The 24,672-nt window shown below is 46.3% G+C and overlaps 3 protein-coding genes across 6 annotated transcripts in view; all 3 read right to left on the bottom strand.

Moving 5' to 3' along the window:
* Positions 1–2,112: 2,112 nt before the first annotated feature.
* Positions 2,113–12,583, bottom strand: LOC106816379 (mediator of RNA polymerase II transcription subunit 1-like). 2 transcript variants are annotated; one of them, XM_014820978.1, is made up of 17 exons: positions 12,492–12,583; positions 10,209–10,330; positions 9,744–9,822; positions 9,437–9,491; positions 8,790–8,922; positions 8,677–8,705; positions 8,293–8,364; positions 7,385–7,459; positions 7,044–7,114; positions 6,515–6,601; positions 5,918–6,032; positions 5,232–5,356; positions 4,801–4,901; positions 3,757–3,988; positions 3,269–3,364; positions 2,739–2,844; positions 2,113–2,374 (listed from the first exon to the last, which is right to left on the bottom strand). In XM_014820978.1, the coding sequence occupies exons 1-17, from the start codon at positions 12,529–12,531 to the stop codon at positions 2,137–2,139; spliced, it is 1,776 nt and encodes a 591-aa protein (XP_014676464.1). In that variant the 5' UTR covers positions 12,532–12,583; the 3' UTR covers positions 2,113–2,136. The 2 variants fall into 2 exon arrangements, with proteins under 2 accessions (XP_014676464.1, XP_014676465.1); XM_014820979.1 differs by having other exon boundaries at positions 12,449–12,524.
* A 780-nt stretch (positions 12,584–13,363) lies between these two features.
* LOC106816376 (SWI/SNF-related matrix-associated actin-dependent regulator of chromatin subfamily A-like protein 1) lies at positions 13,364–16,673 on the bottom strand. The gene is made up of 4 exons (XM_014820974.1): positions 16,017–16,673; positions 15,231–15,932; positions 13,953–14,165; positions 13,364–13,375 (listed from the first exon to the last, which is right to left on the bottom strand). Exons 1-4 carry the CDS (start codon positions 16,671–16,673, stop codon positions 13,364–13,366), a joined length of 1,584 nt encoding a protein of 527 aa, XP_014676460.1.
* Positions 16,674–17,216: 543 nt separating this feature from the next.
* The window catches only part of LOC106816383 (mitochondrial chaperone BCS1-like), a 7,733-nt gene continuing 277 nt past the window's right edge, over positions 17,217–24,672 (bottom strand). For 2 of the 3 annotated variants that reach the window (XM_014820985.1, XM_014820983.1), the window contains exon 2: positions 19,339–21,569. In XM_014820985.1, the coding sequence (XP_014676471.1) occupies positions 20,163–21,425 (1,263 nt within the window). In that variant the 5' untranslated portion in view covers positions 21,426–21,569 and the 3' untranslated portion in view covers positions 19,339–20,162. Of the gene's footprint in view, positions 17,313–18,471; positions 18,566–19,338; positions 21,570–24,672 lie in introns of those variants that run through there. The other variant, XR_001394885.1, reaches the window with a different exon arrangement.

A 24,672-nucleotide genomic window follows, 5' to 3' on the forward strand; every position in this document is an offset into this window, starting at 1 on the left:
CAACCACTCTTCCTCTCTCCACCTCCCTCTCTACAGTTATTCTCTCGCTCCACCTTCTTGCATGATATGCTATATCATGGTGATTGATATGCTCTGTCTTTATTCATGTATTTCACTGGTGCAAAAACCTTTGGCTCAAAAACGGCTAGCCACCTGGTGGTCAACTACCGTACTAATACTTTGATCTATGCCGCCATGCACCTCGATATTCAAGCTAAACGTTTGCATTTAAATTGAAATTTTTAATTCCTAATTCAAAAATAACGTGAGATTGCAGATTCCTTAATAACAAACAATTGGCACGCGCGTGTGCTTGCGTCTATTCGCCGGCGTGCATGAGCTTGCGTGAGTACATGCGTGTCTTTCAGAATGTGCGTGCGTGCGTGTGCGTGTGTGCGTGCGTGTGTGTACATGTGTACGCGAGTTAAATTTCCACCAGGGGCTAACCGTTTATACCAAAGGAATACGGAGGGAGCGAGAGGTAAAGGGTGAGGAATGGAAGCAGAGATTAAGAGAAAGGGGGAAGGAGGAGAGAGAGACACAGATTAAGAGAAGGAGGGCNCTTCTCTCGCTCAACCCTCTTGCTCTCTCCACCTCCCTCTCTACAGTTCTTCTCTCGCTCAACCCTCTTCCTCTCTCCACCTCCCTCTCTACAGTTCTTCTCTCGTTCCACCCTCTTGCTCTCTCCACCTCCCTCTCTACAGTTCTTCTCTCGCTCAACGCTTTTGCTCTCTCTACCTCCCTCTCTACAGTTCTTCTCTCGCTGCCTCTCTCCACCGTCCCTCTCTTACAGTCTTCTCTCCGCTCAACCCTCTTCGCTCTCTCCACCTCCCTCTCACAGTTCTTCTCTCGCTCAAACTCTCTTGCTCCTCTCCACCTCCCCTCTCTACAGTCTTCTCTCGCTCAACCCTCTTGCTCTCTCCACCCCTGCCCTCTCTACAGCTCTCTTCTCTCGCCTCAACCCTCTTGCTCTCTCCACCTCCCTCTCTACAGTCTTCTCTCGCTCAACCCTCTGGCCTCTCTCCACCTTCCCTCTCTACAGTTCTTCTCTTTGGCTCTCTCCACCTCCTCTCTACAGTTCTTCTCTCGCTCAACCCCTCTTGCTCTCCCACCTCCCTCTCATACAGTTTTCATCTCCGCCTCAACTCTCTTGCCTCTCTCCACCTTCCCTCGCTACAGTTCTTCTCTCGCCTCAACCCTCTTGCTCTCTCCCACTCCCTTCTCTACAGTTCTCTCTCGCTCGAACTCTCTTGCTCCCTCCACCTCCCTCTCTACAGTTCTTCTCTCGCTCAACCCTCTGCGAGAGATAGGATAGGAGAGGAGGAGAGGGAGGGAGAGGGAGAGATAGAGAGAAAGTAAGATCATATGGTAAGATTGCGTGTGTGAGAGAGAGAGCCAGAGAGAGAGAGAAGAGAGAGAGAGAGAGAGAGCAGAGAGACGAGAGAGAGAAGATAAGGAGAGAAGAGCAGGACGAGACCGATTGACGAGAGAGAGCGAGACGAGAGCAGAGACAGAGAGAGAGAAGCAGAGAGAGGAGAGAGAGGGAGGAGAGAGAGAGAGAAGGAGAGGCGGAGAGAGACAGAGACAGGAGACAGAGACAGAAACAGAGACAGAGGTGAGAAGAGAGAGAGAGAGGGATGCGTCTTATGTGACAAATAAATTTCTTTGAATCTTGAATCTTGAATCTTGGGAGAGCATAGTAATATAAACTTCTTTAAAGTTTGGTTTTACTGCAGCTGGTTGTTGTTGTTGTTGTGGCTGTTGATGTTGTTATAGTTGCTTTTGTTGCTGCTGCTGTTGCTGCTGTTAATGGTGATGGTGAAATCTTCACTTTCATCGTGTCATTAATGTCAATGTTAATGAATGTTGTGGATTCATTGACAACCCAATTTAAAAAAAGTTAAATCCTTCCCGCGCCTATGTGCAACATTGGCGCATAGGGCGGTGCCTATCTCCGTTTCCGTAACCCTGAGGCCCTGCAGCTGCTTTCACAGTAAATGCTACAGTAGGGGGTTAGTCCACTGGTAGCACTGCGAGTCAACTTGCCACACTCTATCTCTATTTGCTGAATGCTAAGCAGAGAAGCCGAATTGACAACCCAGAAGGCGGATAATACAAAGAATAAGCTGTATTATTCTAAACGTCACACATTACATCGGCATCGTTTACGTTATCCTCGTTAACGAATTTCACTTCGTTGCTGTTCCTATCGCTGTACTGGCGAGGAAATAGGAATTCCGAATCGGAGTGTTCGGCAGGCTTGGTTTCCGTGGAGTAAGAATGGTCGGGCGGCGATGGCGGTGGCGGCGACGACGGTCGTGTCATGGCCGCTCTCCTGATCAGCGAACGCATGGTGATGGGGATGGACCAACACCTGGTAAATAATACAAGTAAATAATGATAATAATAATAATAACAATAACCTACCTCTCGGCCCCTGATAAATTTCCAACACTCAGTATTATTACGGATCTGAACGCAAGTAATTGGTTACCTACTATTAGTATTATTATTATTATCATATTCAACAGTTGTTGAACATCTGTTCAATAATAATAACAATAATAATTAGTAATGAATAACACAGGGCAACATACATGCACGGATGCACTCTCAAATTCACAGGCATGGAGGCACAAACGTATGCACACTCGTATGCACTTATATATTCACACTCATAATATCCCAACTATATGCTCACGCACACGTACATGACACGAGCAGACTAGGTGACTAACCTTTGCATCACCTTGGTGACAAATTCATTGTCACACAAAGGTTCACTGCCACTGGCCACCTCCACCTCACACTTTATATCTGGAACGTCACTCAGGTCGAATTTCACTGCAGAGAGAGAAGAAAGAGTCAAAGCCCCCATATGCATGACACGACGGATATCGCAAGTTAGAATACGGAAAATCACACATTCTTCTACTAAAATAATTATTTTTCACAGTAAAATAACACTGGTAAAGACAAACTCATTGGAAGCTCACTTGATGATTAGAGTTCTGCCATATTTTTGGCACAGTGCCAACAGTAACAGCAACACGACTGGCACAGTAATGCTAAACGTGAATCATAAAATTTGCTAATGCATTTGCAAGAGAAATGAGAAAATTACTAACATTCGTCGACGTTTACCTCATACTGTAAATTTAAACAATGACAATTAATTAATGGAAAGAAATTAATTAATTTTAATTAAATTAAGTTAATTAATTAATTTTAATTAAATTAAGTTAGATTCTGTAGATGCGTTGCCAACCTGTTGCTATAGACTCCTCGCATGGATGTTGAAACGTGACGATGATACACTGCAATGACATTGGCGTAACCTCAAACATGGTTGCCTCTCCCGCTTCTGTAAAATCAATCGCACATAGCAAATGTAAAATAAATGAAGAATTAAACTATGCGCTAGTTTCTCGCCAGTAAACATCCATTCTCTTAAATTTCACGAGTTTATCACACACCGTGCTTAGAATTGATCATTATTATGTTTGCTAGTGTTGTGAAGTTGGTTAAATTACATGAGATGCAGTTAAGATTTATGCTGAACAGCAATTAATCGCATTCGGAATTACTTATATTATTACTAATTATATCATTACAAAATTAGATGTTTTTATTATCCTTAATTTTGTGCATTAGGTGGTTATTACAAGTTTTCATCACTAATATATGTTTGTGGCATTAAGCTGTTGATCGCTAAGGCGACGACCTCACGCGTCACCGCAGGGGTCAACCTGTTACCTGTCTCGCGCGCGTTGTTTCGCACGCAGCTAGCGACGACACGGCTGAACATCGCCTGCCGCCGCAGCGTCGCCACGATCTGTGGCACGTGCGTCGGATGCGTGAACGGGACGCGGCAGACGGCGATGCCGCGAAGCGACAAGTGGCTCCCCCTTCCCTCCTCCTCGTCCGCCACCGTCGCTGCCGCCGGTGTGGCAAAGTAGTAGCAGTGCTGCTGCCCGCCGGGAAGGGACTACAAAAAACAACACGGGGCGTATTATTTTTATAGCGTTTATTCGTTGAAACGAAAAGTAACGCGATAAAGACGATAATATACAGAGATAAAATTAATAAATCATATGCTGATGCCTGCTGGGAAGGGACTACGAGAAAGAACACGTTCGTTGAATGAAGAGTTGTTCTGATAAATGATAGATAATTAATAAATGATAAAAATAACAAAACAAAATGATGGTGTCTACAGTCTGGCACTAATTAGTTATAAGACCTAGACATTAGACCTAGTTACAGCGACAATATTCAGGGAAGAATGGTTATATGTAGGTTAGGTGTATATATGTTGCATGGTTACAAGGTGTGAAATTAACAGGAGTCAAATACTCCCTGACTTACTGTCGGACTCCCTGATTTGACATATGCTGGAGTCCGTGTGACTCCCTGAAAAATCTGATATACTACTAACTAGTTCGTTCCAGAGCATGGCCTCGCAGAATTACCGTATTTTTTCAGCAAATGCCCAAAGAAAATTTGGCAGACTCCCTTCAGAAGGAATCTTCAAAATAAGCAAATGCTTATTGCTAATAGCACAGCATTATTGTTAATATCTTTAGTTTTGAACTGCATAACTGAAACTGCAGACTCCCTCATTTTGCTGCTGACTCCCTCATTTTGCTGCGAACTCCCTCATTTTGCTGCGGACTCCCTCTTTTTGAAGGCAGGGAGTCCGTTGGACTCCCTTGTTCAAAGGTTAATTTCTACCCCTGTTGGTTATATAGGTTAGGCACTGACACTAGTGCTAGAAACATACGAAGTCGAGGCACTTACGACGTGGAGTCCCTTCCCCGGGTCCGTGGCGGCGTGGGAATGTTCTCTGACTATCAGGTCGACTAAGGAAGTAGACTGAGAAATCTCAGCAAACTCCACGTCTGTAAAGACAAGCATTCATGTAAGTAAAGACTCTCACACGCAGGATTTAATCATAACTCATTAATTAAGTTCATTCATTTGGTAGACTAACAGATCTAATCATGTTTGATCGTGAACCTATCTTTAATTCATGCATTACAGACGCAAGTTGTAAAGACAAAAAAACACGTGGCATTTCACTTGGCAATTCTTGGATTTTGCAAGTAACTTTGCGAGACACATCATGCCACTGTGTGTGATGTCGCTCAATCATACAGGATCTCATGAAATCATCGTCATCACTACGATCTTGTGTACGAGGCAGGTTGCTGTGGCAACGCGACACTTACTCGTTATTGCTTGGATCTTGCGCACGAGGCACGTTGCTATGGCGACGCGGCATCCGAGGTCGAGGGTGAAGCAGGCGGGCAGAGGGATGCTGTTCAAGTTACTCAACGCGTCAAACGATGGCAGACTGAAACACACAAAAGGATTGTTTGATGGATGCAGACACGTACATGTATATGTATATATATCTGTATATATGCAAAATCTCTATATATACAATATTATATATAGAACAAAACTTATTATATAAAAAAAATTACATCGGCATCAAATGAATGACAGATGGCAGACTGAAACACAGGACGAAGATATCGTGTAGATAAGATGCAGCCCATCACATAAAATATATAATAATATATATATATATATAGTTATAATATAAATATATATAAAAATATAGAATATCAGTTATAATATAGTTTGATAAAATATATATATATATAATATAATATAATATATCATAATATAATGACTGACTCCTTCAATGTAGCAAACATTAGCTGATGATACGATTGCAATTCATTAAATAAAATAATTTCACCAATCATCAATTGGATTATATCATCATAGCCTACATTTTAATTACCATTAAATTTACTACTATACTACTTCTTACTTTTATAATACTAAGTTGTCTCGATTTGTAAGAGAATGAGCGAATGCGGAAATATGGGTTAGTACGCGATACCTTTTTCCGTCCTGGGTTTTTGCGACGGACATCAATGGTCTAGACTGAAGCTTGTGTGACTCTGATGGTTCTATGTTGACTCTCAGTGTTGCTCCAATCTTCCTCTGTATCACATCTACACACAAATACACAAACACACATGAACACATACACACAAACCCACAAACACATATGAACACACACATTCATACGTATTACACGTACATATATTCACGTGGCAACAGTGATGTAGTGGAGAAGGCACACGTTTCATTTGCCAAGGACATATCTATAGCACGGCCAAAATTTATTTATGGGCCTGGGTTTGTGACTGTATTTAAACAATTAATGAACATGAAAGAACACTACATGAGCTGTTACTGCAATGCCATTTTTAGAATTTTTCGGAAAATGTCACTAGGTGCCGCTGATGCTAATGTAGTATGTAAATATATATATATATATATACATACATACATGTGTATGTAGATGTTCATAGCAAAATACATTAACATGTACACAGCCATTCAACTGTTCGTACATCCTAAGTTTTCGAACTTGTTCTCTTGAAATCTGACGCAAACTGATCGTCAAATCAGCTAATTAACTATAACTAACTTTCGACGGAGAGCGTGATGGACGTTCGTTCATCCCTGTCCAGCAGCTCGTAGGGCGAGACGAGGTAGACTAGTTGTAACGCACGACCTGTGCCAGCAAGATAAGCGCATCAGCAATTAAGACGATCGTTTTACTCTCAAAATAAATTATATTCGTTAATTCTATAGTATTCAATTTTGTTCATTTTTATAAATACATCAGATTTTATGAGAATATTAATCATAACTTTGTGATAGATTAAGTGTTGACCTGCTAAATTGATTGAGTATCGATTGATTATTAATAAATTTATAAATGAACCTGCTAGCAACAGTTTCTACGACTGCTCTAGCAGTCTCTTTGTCAGGCTGAGGGAATTAAGTTACTCAGACTTATCATTAGGTAAGTAAATAAATTACTGCAATTAAGTGCAAATTAAGTAAAATACTGCATTAAATGCAATAATTACCGTGCACCCATGCATACTGCACATACATGTGTTCGTAGAACTATACCAAACATTTTTACAGTTACGACCCTAAAAGCTCACCTCCTATTCTCGGTTGAAGAATTCCTAATGGAGATTTGTGTATCAGATCAGATATATCAGAAATCGAGCAACTGGAAAGCAATGCAATGCGCACAAATCAATGTCAGTCATCCGCTAATACGCATAAACGATACAATTATATATTGATTATAGAATGATATAAAACCCGCGTTGATTTTCAGTTTGCGTCAATAAAAAGGAATTTAATCAACAAATTCGGGTGAGAAATGGAAATACTGATTAGGAATCGAAAGAATGATGGAAATATTTACTGCAAACTGATATTAAGGGGTACACCCTGATGACCCCTTCTAATGCATTATAACAAATATAGAACTTACTTCTGCAACTCTGCTAGCATTATTAAATCTGCTTCAAGGGACTGAAGTGCCAAATATCCTTTCATCTTCTGATGTCTGTGAAATTATAAATAATATCAGGAGTAGATGAAGGTCTTCATCTACTCCTGATATTATTAACAATATTATTATTTTTATTTTTATTATTATTATTATTATTCATTATCGTCATTAATGTTTAATAGATGACACATCGATTGGGTCATTAAATGTTACCAAAATCCTGAAATTTTATTTACATTTAATTTAATATACATAGGTCATGCCTAAAGTGACATACAGGTAGTTTTACCTGATCGGTGCTGATGCGGCGACGTCCTCTAAAAACGTTGCTTAGCATCAAAGTGCCACAAAGCTGACAAATTGGTGTGCACGTGTTTCAAAAAACCCACTTACAAAACTATAAAGTTTAAGTGACTTAGCAACAATATCGAATGGGTATATATTGGCTATTGATATTGATTACATATGATTATTAGTAATATCACCACCACTTATAATGTTATCTCGCTCTAGGGCCGTAGGCTGAGCAAATGCCTGGGGGGGGCAGTGGCGGATCCAGGATTTCAAGGAGAGGGTGAGAAAGAGGTGGGAGGTCTGGGGGTCCTCCCACACAAATTTTTGAAAATGTAGATCGCAGGAGATGGTATTTGAGGTACTTTTGAGTACATGTAAAGCCTTCATTCTGACTACGAAATTCTCTTTTAGTCGAACAATTTATTTTTTTAATTTTGCTCCAAAATCTATGCAGCTGCCCCATTGCCCCCCACCCCACCCACACAGGCTAAGGCCCTAACATATAATGTTATCTCGCTCAGATTGATATATCTATTAGTATGAATATACAGACAAAGCCGTGGACTGGTGAGAAACAATATACGCATGCTCACTTGTCGGAGCTGATTTGGTATATAGCGGATAGTCCCTGCAGATGCTCGGTAAATGCTGTGAAGTCGCCGCGTCTGGAAATGAAACACAGACATGTGTAAAATCAAGAAATGACAGAAATATTTCCAACGCGCACGCATGCAGGCACGCACACACGCACACACAAGCGCACGTATGCACACACAAGCGCACGTATGCACACACTCACACACACACACACACAAAGTAATCAGTAACTCCACACATTTCAAACCCACTTCTGGAGAATAATTTAGTCAACACCTTCCAACTCATCTTCCACTTGTTTGTTTGTTTGTTTGTTTGTTTGTTTGCATTGAAAACCTCCTATGAGCAATTCGGTTACTAGGTGTCCCCGGTACACTCACCTTAATATTTGCACCAATTCGTCGCAACTCTGAAAGAGATATAGTAATAGATAAATAACATATAGTCGGCTAACTATAAACACATATCGGCATGACGATCTCACGCGACTCACCGACGGCTCGCCACGGTGAGCGATCCTCACGTCCTTGGCGTGACCTTCGCCGGGGTCCAGCGTGACCTCCACGTAGAATGTGTCCGTGCTGATGAAACACTCAATGCCGGACGAGCCAGCCGTAAACCTGAGCCTGCGCGACAGCATGGACAGTTTTAATTGTGTAAAATCGTAAAAAAAGTATCGAGGTTTCCTTTCATCTCACTGGGCGACTTTTGAAGACATTTTTCATTTGATTTCATGGGACTGCGCGAAAGCGCAGCGCCATGTATGTTACAAGACGGGGCGTAATATATGAGCGTAAGTGTAACGTATGGGCAGCCAAGACGTGAACCTAATTGCACGGGGCAGCATGGCAGCGAGGCGTGAGCAGAAATTCGTGTGAGAAATACACTTTTTATTGCGTTAAATCAAAAAATTATACTTTTTTACATTTTGCTGAAGCATTTTTCAAGACATAATTCATTTAATTTCATCAAACTCAAACTTTCAAACATTCGTGTCAAACAAAACTCAATGACTCAACGTTACACTTAAATGTAGTTACACTTTATTATAGTTTCAGATGGAAATTTATATTAAAATGAACTTTTAATCAGATACAATCTTTGGTATTTTTACACTGAATTCTTATCATGCATACTTACCCAAGCTGCCTTGAAATACTCTCTAGCCTTTCAACCATAGTTTGCACTGATGTGACTGAATAAGAAACAATGAAACAGATACCGACAAATTTTAAGGCTGAATTTTCGATTAGGTTTAGAGCAATATTGTAGTTGAACATCTCAATCTGTCAATTATTGGCCTCTGCTCATTCTGAATTTTAGAAAATAGTAAGATGCAAAAGGTTATAATTGTGAACACTATATGTACAAACATCCATTAAGTTTGCAGATGTATTACAGAAATAATAGAAGAGCTTCCAATCTCTGTAATCGGGTGAGCGCATACCTTTGATGGCTCTCTGCAAGTCATCCAGACATTTCTGCAGTTGTCTGCGATCGTGACTGTCCATCAACGTGCGCTTTTCCTGAACAAAACGAAACAAGGTTAGAATGGTGAAGCAACCAGGAATTGACAGCTGGCGTGACATACATTAGCCCTACGTGTCACACGTGAGAATGTTTCGCGATGCTATACATGGCAACTATACGTGACTTACAATTAAGTCTCATGTAAAAATATATGCCATATATGTCATAATACTATGAACATACTATATTATCATACATATATACTATATTAGCAATGAATAACTTCGTCTCGGGGATTATTCAACAAGATTCACCTCGCCTATAATAACTGTTAACTGTTAATATAATAACTGTTAATTATTATTATTATTAATATTAACAGTGATCACACACAGGTTTGACTCGACATGTACATCAAGTACATCATGACTTATTTATTCACCATCATGGACATTCGGACGGATTTCGCCGTGTCCTCCCAAGAATGCAACTGTCCGACTTTCATTCTCAGGTCAGACATCAACTCGGTCAGCCGAACATCGGGCGACTTTGGCTTCTTCACTTCTGATGGAAGAATTAACATATATAGGGGGTATATCAATATATACAGTCAGCTACAAGAAACCACCATAGATCCTAAGACCTTACTGTATGTGTATGTGTATTGATGTTGGTCTCACAACCTGGCTAGGCCATCAGGGACACAGCTAGCGGCAGGAGGGGGACAGAGAAATGTAGATTCATTACATGGCCATAGTATACTATACGCGTGGCTTTAATAGCCGACTCTAGTGCAATGAACATTCATGTGAATTATGTACGGCTGCTGGGCAGGGTTGCCTCTAGGGTGTATCTCTGTATTCTGCTGCAACCAGTATATCTGTGTATATCTGTATCATTGCGTATCTCTGTAATATGGTGAAATGAAGCACTACAAGTGTAGACCCAGCCCGACCAGGCTCTACGACTGTTTCACGTCGTAGGAACGCTTCTCGCCAGTGAGAAGCGAGAAAGTAACTTGTGGCTAACGTAGACCTAACTGTACAGGTTATTATCTTATGAGCAAGGTAGTGTACGTATTACTTTCCTCACGGGCCAACCATGCTGCGAAGTCTATCATAGGCTGTCATGTGACACGGGTCTTTCGATGTTACAATGTACTATGTAATGTTTCAGTGTGTTACATGTACATGCAGCCAAAAGTTACGCTCATAGGGTCTATGTCCCCCAGGGTACTGCCGGAACGTACCCTGGGTACGGTCCGGTATACCAGAATGTACCCTGGTAACTATTTGATATGGTTAGGGTTAGGGTTAGGGTTGGGGTTGGGGTTAGGGTTAGGGAGTGGGCGTAGGCGACTCCCTAGACTCGTTAGTGGAGTAGGCAAGGTACGGTTCGGCATATTATTAGATAGTACCAGGGTACGTTCCGGCAGTGCGTACCCTAAGGGACATAGACCCTCTCAGCGTTATTGTCTTATGAGCAAGGTAGTGTATTACTATTACTTTCATCACGGGCCAACCATGCTGCGAAGTCTAGCTATCATCGGCTGTCATGTGACACGGGTCTTTCAATATGTTACAATGTACTATGTAATGTTTCAGTGTGTTACATGTACATGCAGCCAGAAGTTACCTTCTCGCTCTAATCTCACTACGCCATGGGGTAAGACCAAGAAATGCCAGAAAGTCCTACGTCTACAACGTGAAAACTATTGTAGAGTCTGGTTTGGACTAATGTACACGTGACGTGGTTCTACCGGTGTAGCCCATTCACTCTCGCTACAACTTACAAGTGAAGGGGGGCTCATGTACGACCTACCGGCCGGGACAGCCAGAGTAATACACATGTAACTAGGCCTATGATCATGATGTACCAGACTAAGCCCGACCAGGCTGTGCGACGGATTGTCTGGTATTCTAACCCTAACAATACCGTTTCTTGGAGCTATACCAGACTGTACACCGTACAGTATGCTGAGTATCATATCTGATTAGTTCGGCAGTGGCTACGGGTACGGTAGCCGTATCTTATGTCTCGAGGCTACGGGGTACGAGAGTCCCATTCGGCTCATACTTTAACGAGACAACAGACTGGCTGCGGTGGCCGCGCAGATTTTCGAAATAACGCCTTGGGAATAAATCACGATTTTGGAGTTTAGATTGAGCTGAAACCCTAACCGCGTACGGCTGGTAGTAACCCTCAAACCTAACCCTAACACTAACGCCAAAAAGAGCGCTTCAGACGGACGTACGGCGTACCTACCCGTAGCCACTGGGCGGAATAGTTCGGTTCAGCCTCTAGCCTCTGTGCGGAATAATTCTGCTCCCAGGTAACTTTTTTAATATTTTGTGAGGTTTATTCGACGCAACCCCCAATTGAATGATTGGGGGTTCCAATGGGATCATGCGACTCATGCAATAAGAATAACCCTCACCAAATATAAAATTAAAAAGTCTATCTGCGACTAGCTCTACGTAACCTATTAGCCAGCGTACAGTTGCCCGCAGGGCCCCCGCCTATTAGAGCATATTAGTACTACTACTACTACTAGAGATAATCTGCGACAGAATTATTCGGTTATAGGGTCAGCGCCATTCTTCGAATTCCAGCTTTCCAGCTCTATCAAACAATTACAGAAATTAATGTGACTGTAAAGATAGGCCAGCAACGGCTATGTACCTAAAGATTTGAAATTAAACTAAAATATTAACAGCTAATATACTTTTAAATTCCTTTTTGACTCCATTCCTTATCGCTAACATTTTTTGACGTTGTGTTTATGTTATTTGGATTTTCTCTGTGTTCGCGCTCTGGTTCGCGCGTGGATAGACGTGTTTTGATGCTCGCGCGCCATCTAACGATCCAAATGATAAACAATGCTGTGATCCGGCAAATAACGAATCCTCAGATAAGCAGGATTGAATAAAACCAAATATGATTCTATTAACTCCTGAAATATGATTTGATATCTATCTACGATATATAGTACTATATCATATCATTCCTGAATCACTTTTATTTAAAAAGAAACACCAGAAGGGGAGATATGTAGTGACAGTGGCGGAAATAACAGAGGATAGGTCCGTCCCCTGTAAGTGGTGCAAGGGCAGCGTGCGTGCGTGCGTGCGTGCGTGCGCGCGCGCGCGCGTCCATCTGTTCGTGCGTGTGTGCATACGTTACATTTATTTAGGTTATTTGTGTATACTAATAAGTAATATAAGAAGAATTAAATATAATTCAATTCAATTCAATTCAAAAAATTTATTTATCACCATAATTTGCAAAAACACAATGATGCAGAAAACATTATTTTGAAGGGTAAAGGCACAGCGACTGAGCTAGGGACTCGAGGCGAAAAAAAAAGTGTTATATATATAAATAGAAGTAAATAGGGGTGGTTCGATGAGAAAATTCAATATATAATGCTACATGATGCCATTTCGGATAAGTGATGCTTCGTGATACAAGTTTTTGATTCTTTAACTTTTGAACTACGACCCCCCCCCCAGCTGTGATGTCATCACCCATATTGACGAGCTCAACCAAACCGAAACAGACAAGCATCTAAAAATAAAATATAAACAATTTTAATCGTCATACAAAATTCTACACATATGACAAGTATAACAAAATCTACAAAAACATAGTCATGAAACAACACGCCCTATGTATTGACTATTTGACTGCTTAGAGCCTTGGAAAAATATCTCTACTGCACTACGAACATCTCGATTATACTCAATTTAAAATATGTAGTATATACATATGGAATATACACGTCGAATGTAAGACTGGACATAACATACTCAGCCTTCTATCTGAGGAATCTACAAAGGTAGTTCAAACTATAGACAGTCTTCCACGTTGCTATGGTTACCTACTGGCAAAGCCTCGCCTTCTTCTGCAGTGGTGCGCCAGTCTTCCCTTGCCTCTTGGCTTCCTTCTCCTCCTCTACCTTCTTCTCCCTTCCTCCCACTACAGCCTCCCTCTCAGCCCCCTCCTCCTTCTCGTCCCTCTCTCTCCTTCCCTCCTCCCCTCCAACCTCCCACATGGTCCCTCCCCCGACCTCCCCAACAACTTTCCTCTCCTTCTCCCCTCCCACCTCCCCGTCAGCCTCCTTCCCTCCCGCCTCCTCCTCAGCCTCCTTCCCTCCCGCCTCCCCGTCAGCCTCCTTCCCTCCCGCCTCCTCCGCAGCTCTCAGCATCTCAGCTTCTCCCTCCTCGTCCTCCTCCATCGCCCGCTGCAGGTACCTCCACATTGTCGCCTGCCCCTCGTCGCGCGCAGGGGGCGCCACCGTCGTCGCGGCGTCGGCGAAGTCGTCCTTGCTGAGTCCGGCCTGGTTGAGGACCTGCAGCTTCCGCAGGATCAGCGGCCACAGCTGGTCGTCGGCAGTGCCCTGCAGGTGGCGCCACCAGAGTTAGACGCTACTCACGCGATCACGTTATGTTGACATGCGTCTAAACGGAGGAATTGCTCCGACCTGTGATTGGAGGATAAAAATAGACCCCGCTCACTCCCGCCGCATATGCTATGCTATGACGGGTAGGAACGTGTACTAACTGTCATATGGAGCGAACGATTTGAGTTATATTTCTATAAATTCTAGCTATTATAGACACATATCTTAGCCTTAATCTCTGTGACTTTTGAGTCTATTGAAGCGCGATTAGTCAAATTAATTAGCAAATATGCACGCGCGGCTGTGACCGGTGAAACGAAACGTCACGAATTCTATTTTTATCCTCCAACAATGGAAAATTGGGCGGGGTCTATTTTTATCCTCCAATCACAGGTCGGAGCAATTCCTCTGTTTAGACGCATGTGTTATGTTGGAAGCATTAATGTAGTGCGGTGACACGCTGCACACACGTACACAACGCGCGAAAACACGCATGAAAACGCTCACACACGCACCCGCACATGGACGCACGCATGCAATATATACATGATATATACATTCTCTGAAGGGTGACATATAGTTACACAATAGTGTATTGAAATATAATATATATGATACGATACGATACTACAAGATAGGATGATGCATAACATGATATCATATCATGCAATATGAGATATGTGAGATATATAATATCAGTGTTTCCTCTAGCCAAAAAGGTCTGTGAGGTGGTAAACGTTTTTTGTAATGTGTTTGCGCGTTTCGAGGTCCCAGCAAAGCGAGCATTGGTGCTGGCCAAGCTAGGGGTTCCGGGGGCATGCTCCCTCAGGATTTTTTTTAGAAAAAATGGTGCAATTTGGTGCATTCTTAGCTATTCTGAACACATTGTATTAAACTCTTGAATCTCTTTTCCAAGTTGTCAAAAGTTTCGTCAGCTGATCATGAGAATTTGAGCGAGGCGTGTGGCCTCGCTCGTGTCAATGCAGGGGAAACACTGAAGATGACATCACACGATACAAGCCAATACAACGTCGCCCGCCACCGTGCTCGCGTAGTACCAACCTTCGCCACCAGGTAGCGCACGTCGACCGAGTCACGCTGTCCGATGCGGTGCGCTCGATCCTCCGCCTGCATCAGCACGCCCGGGTTCCAGAACAACTCCGCGAAAATCACCAACGACGCCGCCGTCAGCGTCAGCCCGGCGCCGGCCGCGCGGATCGACAGCAGCGCCACCTTGCAGTCGTCGCGCGTCTGGAACTCGTCGCAGCGCGAGGCGCGGAGGTCGGAGGAGGTCGCGCCGTCGACGCGCACGTGCCGGTGTCCGCGCGCGCTCAGCCCGGCCGCCACTGTGTCCATGACGCAGCGGTGGTGAGCGAACACGATCATCTTCGCGCTTTCTCCCTCGAGGAGGTCCAGGACGTAGTCGCGCGCCGCCGCAGCCTTCGCCCGCGCGGTTGCCGCGAACAACTCCAAGAGGGCGCCACTGCAGCGCTCCCCGGAGAGATCGCGCGTGGCGGCGTCGCGCGCCGATGCTGCGTCAACGCCCCCTAGCAGCACGGCGCAGCGACGCTTCGCCGGCAGCTGGGAGAGGACTTCGCGCTTCGTCCGCCGCAAGATGACGCCGGCGGCGTCCGCGACGGCTCGCAACTCGGCGAGGTTTGACGCGCCGCCGTAGTCCCAGCCCCAGCGCGTCTGCCGCGCCGCGCAGTACCGCGCCCCGAACTCCCGGAAGCTGCGGAACGTCGCCGGGGCGACGGCGCGAAGCTGCGTGAAGAGTTCGCGCGGCCGCGAGAGCGCGGGCGTGCCCGACAGCAGCAGCGCGCGCGTCGCCGCGGCGGCCGTCGCCACGGCGACGCGCGTCCGCGCGCTCTTCGCGTCCTTGAGGAAGTGCGACTCGTCGAAGATGACGACGCGGAACGGGCACGACGCCAGCGCCCTCTCGCGGCGCGTCATGACGTCGTAGCTCATGACGACGACCTCCGCGTCGGCGGCGACCGCGCCCCGCGCCGCGTCGACGACGACGACGTCGCCCGCGGCGACCGAGGGAAGCCACCGCGCGACCGCGTCGGCCCACGCGCGCTTCACGCTGCTCGGACACACGACGAGCAGCGGCCACTCCCGGCGATAGTACGCGGCGATCGCCAGCGCCTGTATGGTCTTCCCCAGCCCCATGTCGTCCGCGAGCAGCAGGCGCCCCCTGGCGGCAATCCCTCGCGCGACGCCCACCCGCTGGAACGGCAGCAGCGCGGCGACCAATCCGGCGTCGACGCCTGCCGCCGCGAGATCCGGGTCGTCGTCGCGGCGCGGCGCCCCCTGGCGGCGCGAGACGGCGTCGAGGACGAACCTCGGGAGCGGGTCGACGCGTGCGCCGGGGCGTAGCGGGCGTAGACTGGCGCCGAAGCGCGCGTGGTCGTCGACGTGGAAGCTCCAGCGCTTGGTCGTGGCGTCGTAGGATTGGGAGGGGACAGTCTTGAAGGCGGCGACGGCGCCGGCGTGGTATGGCATGACGACCTCGAAGCGATCGCTCGACACGAGGCGACACTCGCCGCGGACCCCCGCCCCCGCGGGCAGCGCCTCCTGGTGGCGGGGCGGGTCGCCGCTCCACGGTGTAGCGGCGGGTGGGGCGTCGCGGGAGAGAGGGGGAGCGTGGGAGAAAGGGGGAGCCTTGGAGAGAGGGGGAGGCTTGGAAGAAGAGGGAGCCTTGGGAGGCACAGCTGTAATGGAGGAGGGGTAGAAGGAGCGAACGGTAGAGGAAGGGAGAGCCTTGGAGGGAGGGGGACCCTTGAAGGAAGGGGGGACCTTGGAAGGTGCGGCGGTGGTGACGGAGGAGGGGTAGAAGGAGCGAACGGTAGAGGAAGAGAGAGCGTTGGAGGGAGGGGGAACCTTGAAGGAAGGGGGATTCTTGGAAGGTGCGGCGGCGGTGACGGAGGAGGGGTAGGAGCAAACAGTTTTAGCAGCAACAGGCTGCATCTGCATCACAGGCTGCAGCGGCAGCGGCGTCTGCGGCTGCACGCCCGCCGGCGCCACCTGCCGCTGCCCGCCCGCCGGCGCCACCTGTCGCTGCGCACGTTTGGCGAGGGCCATGCGACGGTTATCCTCGATCCTTCGCTTCTGATCGTCTGTCAGTCCGGCCATCCCTCGTTCCTGAGCGAGAGATCGTAGCGTTAGCGCGACGTAGGGCGAGAAAGAACACTGCTGACGTCTTCATGAAGGCTAACAGGATGAGATTTGTGCACGCAGAGATGCAGAGAGCTGGGCTGTACTTATATGAGGAATTATATAACTTATAATATACCATACACTGCCATAACCGTAGTTACCATAAGGGTATTGGCCAGGAATGAGTATTATGGGAGTGCAGAAAATATATTTGGGATTGCAATTTTTGTGTGTCTCAGCCAAGACTGCCGTAGGCGTTCACGGAGGGGGGAGAGTATGAGAGGGGTTCCTCCCCCTCTCATTGGGGGGCCTCCCCCAGAATTTTTTTTTAATTTTTTAATTTTTTGGGCTGTGCTGCATGCAATTTAAAAACTAAGCGTGCAAATCACGGCTGCACGGCTCGCTGGCTAATATGTTGGTTACAATAGTTTGGGGACTGCCAATCTTTCAAAACGATTCCGCTATCCTTTTCACTATTGATGTTTTTAAATGGTGAATGCCAAAACATTTAGTTGCACAGCCTACTGTCAGCCCTCGACACTAACGGTTGTCCGATTGCCCGGGACAAGTAAATGTCTATGTCGGACAAGTTATTCTCTTGCCTAGTTGCCTGATCGGACAACTGAAAAATTCGAGTTGTTATTCCTAACATCCTTTGAGCCAGGGGGCTATCGCACCACGTTCTCACGTCAAACGTAAAATTCGGACAAGTAAAAATTGCTTCTTGTTGCCCGACAGGACAACAAGATCTGAAAATAAGCGTCGAGGCTTGACTGTATGATGGTTTTTTCCTTGAGTGCTATTATTCCTCGTAATTCGAAATGATTAGGAGGAAAGAGAATGATCGCGGTGGGCGCGCATGCAGGCATTGTACTCTTTGTATCCGTTTGTGTCTTGTCGTAAACTCATTTTAGATTTAGTACTCAGATATCACCTGTGATATTTGCTATTGATTGATGGCATTACCTATTCTTGCTCCATAACAAGTTATGTGGAACTCGTAACGCAATCGTTACAAGAATTATTGATTACAACTTTATGCTATTGTAAGAAATTAACGAAGTAACGAGTTATTTCTCGATCAAAAAGTGCACAGCGTTCGATGTTTTTGACGTGTATTGTAATGCGAAAACGTCGGAATTACCTCGCAATGTAAATCGGTTTCGTGTATGTCTCGATGCAGCGGTAACGGTAACGAGACGTAACGGTGTTTTCTCGAATTCAAAACTGCTATTCTCCTGAAATGGAAAACACGCAGTTTTTCAATGGAAAATTTTATATAAAAAGATTTTAATAATTTTAATAATTTTATTAAACGTTAGTAAATTTCTTGTGGAATGTATGCATGTTTACCTATCTAGAATTGTCATGAATTAAATAACAAAACTGTTACTGCGATGCTTTTGATAAAATTGTATAGTTTCGATTATTGCAGTTGGCGCCGTTGGATTGTTACTCAAATACGAAGAAATGATGTGAATACACGAATACACAAAGAAATGAAACGCAAACAACAATTGACTTTGCGTCTATCTGTAAATTTCATGTTTGTTACACGAGACGTCTCTTTCAGAGAGATAAATTAGAGGTAAACGAAAAATATCAATGGTCACGTACTTTTAGATTATTTATTCAAAAGAATCTAGCTCACGACACACGGATGTGACCATATATAGCTTTAACGTCCATCAGTATGCCAAATTCCCGATAGAGCGTCTAAAGAACGCCTGCCTTGATGAATCTCTCACGCGCCTTTGAATCTACGACTCCAAATACGCAGTACATGAATTAAACATGCATTACCTAATAAAAGAACAGTAGCTAGCGCGCTGTCAACTCCATTACGTACACATACAGAGTCAGTATATACGTACATGTACTCAGGGGTAGAAATTAACTTTTGAAGAAGGGAGTCCAACGGACTGGACTCCCTGCCCTCAAAAAGAGGGAGCCCGCAGCAAAATGACCGACTCCTGCATATGTCTGACGAACTGACACGGACTCCTGCATATATGTCAAATCAGGGAGTCCGGCAGTAAATCAGGGAGTATTTGACTCCGGACTCCCGTTAATTTCGCACCCTGTGTACTTGCATATATGTTAATAGTTATCAATTGTGCACTTTTAAAATCTTCGCCTACTACGTAAAATGGTCAACCATTCCAAATGCTAAACCGCTCAACAAAAACTCTGCTTCAATGATCGTCACGGAAACCACATCCCGATAGTCCATCAGACGGCACGACGCGCTGCACCCGACCGACGCCAAGAATCACGACAATACGATCACAATTGCGAGAACGGAAGGTCACCAGGAACAACTAACTCATCACGACACGTTCAAATTCCTCGCAGAAACTTTGCAAACATTCACCGTCCTACGAGAAAGAAACTTCAGATCGGTCATTTCAAGAAGAAACTCGATCCAAGAGATGCGGTTCTAACCCTTCCCCTTCAAAACACACGTGCGTACAAACCCCCACACACTGCGTATATATATATATATAATCCCACTGCCCAGGGTAAAAAATACACGGGAGCGATGAGCGATTCGCTCTTCAAACCTCCGAAATCGCTCCCGTGAGGCTCAAAATAGCTCGCGTAAAATTTTTGGCGAGAGCTATTTTTTACACAGACTTTTGAAAAAGAGCTCCCGTGAAAAAAAAGTAATTTGTTCCCTGCCACTGCCTCACACATTATAGCACAATGCACGATGCCGCAGAGGACGCTACAACATCCTTCCCCTTCGAATATAAGCATGTGCATACAAATCCACACACACGCACAGCCCTACATGGCGTGACGTCGCAGGCGTGCGCAATGCCGCAGCGGACGCTACAACGTCCACAGCCGATCAGTGTTCTGCAGCACAGCGCCGGGGTCCGTCTTGTACACCATGAACAACCCCTGCACCTGCGCCATGCTCACCGGTCGGCCGTGCGCCGCCGCGCGTTCCGCGAACTCCCCGGCCGCCGCCTCGCTCTCCTCCGGGTAGAACCTCCGGAACATCGCCCGCAGCTGGTGTTCGCTCGCGTGCCCGATCAGCTCTCGAACGTCGACCCGCCCGGGGCGTATCAGCGCCGCGTCGAGTCTCTCCAGGTAGTTCGTCGTCATGAAGACGATGCGGGCTTCCGTCGACGCGACGCCGTCCAGACAATTGAGCAGCCCGCTGAACGTGACGCGGCTGAGGCCGTCGTACGCGGCGCGCGTCGACGGGGAGTCGGCACGCGACACGAACGCCGCGTCGACGTCCTCTAGCAGCACGATCGTCTGCTGCGGAGCGACGCTGAGGAGGTGGTTGAGGCGATCGTCGGAGAGACCTCGCTCGCTGAGGTTCAGCACGCAGATGCCGTACCCGAGCTCGCCGGCCAGCGCCGTGATGAAGCTGCTCTTGCCGCATCCCGGCGGACCGTGGAGCAGGTAGCCGCGGCGATACGGGATGCCGCGCTCCGTGTACCACTGCGGCGCGGCGACGAACTCGCGCACGTCGGCGATCACGCGCTCCGCCACCCCCGCGTCGAGGATCACCGACGTCAGGGGGCGCCGCTTGCGCGGGTAGCCGAACGGCCGCCAGTCGGGACCCATCGCCGTGTACATGATCGTCTTCCCCTCGGTGTCGCGCGTCGCCATGCGTCGCGCGTCCTCGAGGATGCGCGTGTAGAGGGCGCTGCTGCGGCCGAGCGCCGTCAGCTGCACGCTCTCGAACGGCGACCCCGTCTGCAGGTCGACGATCTGCTTCTCGCGCGTGCGCTCGACGCGGATCCACGTGTTGCCGTATCGGAAGAAGTGGTCGCCGGGGCTCGGCACGTACGCGAAGCGCGTGACGATGCTGCCGTCGTCGCGCTGGCGGAACGTCGTGGCAACGCTGAGATGCTGCGAGCGCTGCGAGTGCACGGCGATCCACTGCAGCAGCCACGAGTAGCTCTTGTCCTTGCTCGGCACCTCCAAGGTCATCGTGAAGTTGCGACGGAAGAACACGTACGCGTACTGCTGGCCCTTCCGCGCGATCGCGGCCGCCGCTCCGAGGCCGAAGAGACCGAAACCGGCGCCGAAATACGGGTTGTCTTTCAGCGAAGCGAGGAAGTCGGAGAACCCCATTGTTTGTCGCAACGCGCGCGGGGGAGGCGGAGGCGACGCGAGACGGCGGTACCTTTTGTTTTATCGGGCGGCGGCGGCGGCAAGCTGTTCTCCCCGTGGTGGCGTGGTCTGTCGATCCGCTGGCATGTCCGTCGCGGCTTCGATCTGAAATGATGTATTGGTGGGTAGCAGCAAATTAAAAAAAAAATATTTTATATTTCTTTTTCAATTCATTCTTTTTATATCAATTATTATTATTTAACATTTTTTACACGAGCGACACGGACGTTACCGGGGGTTAGCGGATTCAAAACGCTTGTTTATTCCTGTGACTGTTATAGTGGTCCCGCTTATTCAGAATCAAAGTGATGCCTGAGACCAACACAGTGTATACTTACTCTTGTTGGGCTACATTAAATTCTATCTAGAATGACCAGTGTTTTCGCTGGGTATAACAGTTACAGTGGTAACCTACTCTGTTCTACTGCAACGTACTGACATTATCGTATCTAAGCCAAGGACAGGACACACATCACATGATCACATCATCGTCACATGCGATAGACCGACACATTATAATACGCATGACCTGCGGAAGTGTCCCTTCACTGACAGCAATCGTAGCATGGAGTGTTCTTATTTGTAGTGAGTAATAGTACTAACACTGCTAGTAAGTGTTTGTATTAACACTAACAGTAACACAAACACCACAGGCACTTGGAGCATTTCAATAAAATATAATGATAAATAAATACGAAATCTATTTACTACCAGTCTTAATTAATGTTTCTCTACTCTCTTTCACCTATTATTGCCGACAATTTCCTGTAAATGCCGTCCAAATGGCTTATCTGCAACAAACGCTGGTTGCCGCCATGGCTGCCGCTGCACACTGACACATAAATATATAGCAGGTAGGAAAGCGTGCTGCCAAAATTCGCTCGACTTCACACGAATACAACACAAATATTCCACCATTCTACTCCATTTTTGTTTCTATTTGAAAGACATTGTTCACTTGTTATGAAAACATACTGTCTGTGTTCGTAACCGAGCTGTGTCACGCGAAATCACCCAAAGCCTGACGAAATTCTCGCGTTCGCTCCTGTTGCGCAGTTTATTTAAATAGCTGTCAGAATCAGGAAACACCCACCGGCGCTCTTCGTGACCTCATTTTTGCGCCGCAACGCTCCATTGACGGCTTGGACAAGGCTCGCACGAGAGTTGGAAAGCAGCGTAGTAGTTTCCCAAAATGCAGTGCGCCGCCTATAGCCCTGTACTTGCAGCCATTTAGATAAACTGCGCAACGGGAGCGAACGCGAGAATTTCGTAAGGGCTTTGTGTGATTTTGCGTGACACAGCTCGGTTACGAACACAGACAGTATGTTTTTATAACAAGTGAACACTGTCCTTCAAATAGAAACAAAGATGGAGTAGAATGGTGGAATATTTGTGTGGTATTCGTGTGAAATCAAGCAAGCGTCGAGCGAATTTTGGCAGCACGCTTTCCTACCTGCTATATATTTATGTGTCAGTGTGCAGCGGCAGCCAGCGTTTGTTGCAGATGAGCATTTGGACGGCATTTGCAGGAAATTGTCGGCAATAATAGGTGAAAGAGAGTATAGAAACATTAAGACGTTGTTGGTAGTAAATAGATTTCGTATTTATTTAGCATTATATTTTATTGAAACGCTCCCAAGTGCCTGTGCATGTGGGCCTAATGCCACAGAGCAGCGTAGCTTTAGTACTATACTATAGCCCGCTTTCATTAACTGCAGCACGCCTGCGGCAGTTAATGAAAGCGGGCTATAGTACTAGAGCTAAGACTAAAGCTGTGGACACACTACGCAATTTTTCATGCGATCGAGCCGGCGTCAGTCGGGCGACTCTGTGGACACACTACGCGACTGGGTGAGTCGGGCGCTCTGTGGTTTTTTAGCACGCTGATTGGCTGATGAATGTACAATCGGCCAGGCTCAATCGCAGACCCGGCACACTAGCCTAGGCGATTGCAGCGGCCGGCTCAATAATTACATAATATCAAACATGTTTGAATCGGGCAACTCGGCCGGCCGACTCGAAAATTGAACGCCGACTCACTGGACACACTACGCGATTTTTCATGCGATTGAGCCGGCCGGTTGCGATCGCATGAAAAATCGCCTAGTGAGTAGTGACTGCCTAGGTTTGCGGCAACGTTTCGTTTGTAAGTTGTACTAGTACTACTACTACTAGATACAATAATGTAACCCAAACCAAGAGGATAGGGTTACAAAGTGTCCCTATCCTTTTCTGCGGAGAATGCCGAGTGAATCACTGGCCAGTTGCTGGTGCGTTTTCAGATACTAGAACTTCCAAACTGGGTTTATTCTCAACACGAACTTTCTCCGCTATCTGAAACTTACTATGTATCCGCAATACTCTGTATAAACTAATATACCTGTTACAAAAATTCGAAGTGACGGCAGCGCGAATATACTGAGCGCCATTTCTGTTGACTGTGACGTACGCATTTCCAATGCCCATAGCGATCGGCAAACGCACGCGGCCTCCGATTGTCGGTGAATCCACTCTCAAACCGAAGTACGTCACAGGTCAACAGAAATGGCGCTCAGATTTCGCCGCCTCTCACTTCGAATTTTTGTAACAGGTTATATTAGTTTAATAAGAGTATTGCCGATACATAGTAACAAGGCTCGATTAAGCCGACGAGAAGGGCAAGCCATTTTTTTAGGGCCATGTGAGAATTCACTTGAATTTTTCTCAAAATAGAAAGGCACCAAGGCAACTCTCAAATTGAGAAGGGCACCAAGCACTTTTGTAAAATAAAGGAAAACTCGTAACAAATTAGTACATCAACACTGTCTTGCTTTTAATGTACACAACAATATGCCCCCATGTACAAGCTTAACCATAACACCGGACCCTGTACCACCTCTGCCAATGGAAGTACAGTAACAAGAAATTTACATGCCCGCTATCAGGAGCAAATAATGTTATCCGATGCCGTTATTATTCCCTCCTGCGATACGTTTTTAGCTCATCATTGAACTACAGCACGCACGCGCACGTGTTATGTTGATTAGACTAAAACGAAACTAGGGCGTAGATTAAAGGGCACCGACGGCAATTACACAAAAGGGCAAGGCAGGTGACTGCCGTCGCGGGGGGTTGGATTTTCAGGGCAGTACGGCAATTTGATAGGGGCACGACGGCAATTGCCGTCGGTGCGTCGGTTAATTCGAGCCCTGCATAGTAAGTTCCCAGT

This window comes from Priapulus caudatus, unplaced genomic scaffold, assembly GCF_000485595.1.
Source record: "Priapulus caudatus unplaced genomic scaffold, Priapulus_caudatus-5.0.1 Scaffold1362, whole genome shotgun sequence".
Taxonomy (NCBI): domain Eukaryota; kingdom Metazoa; phylum Priapulida; class Priapulimorpha; order Priapulimorphida; family Priapulidae; genus Priapulus; species Priapulus caudatus.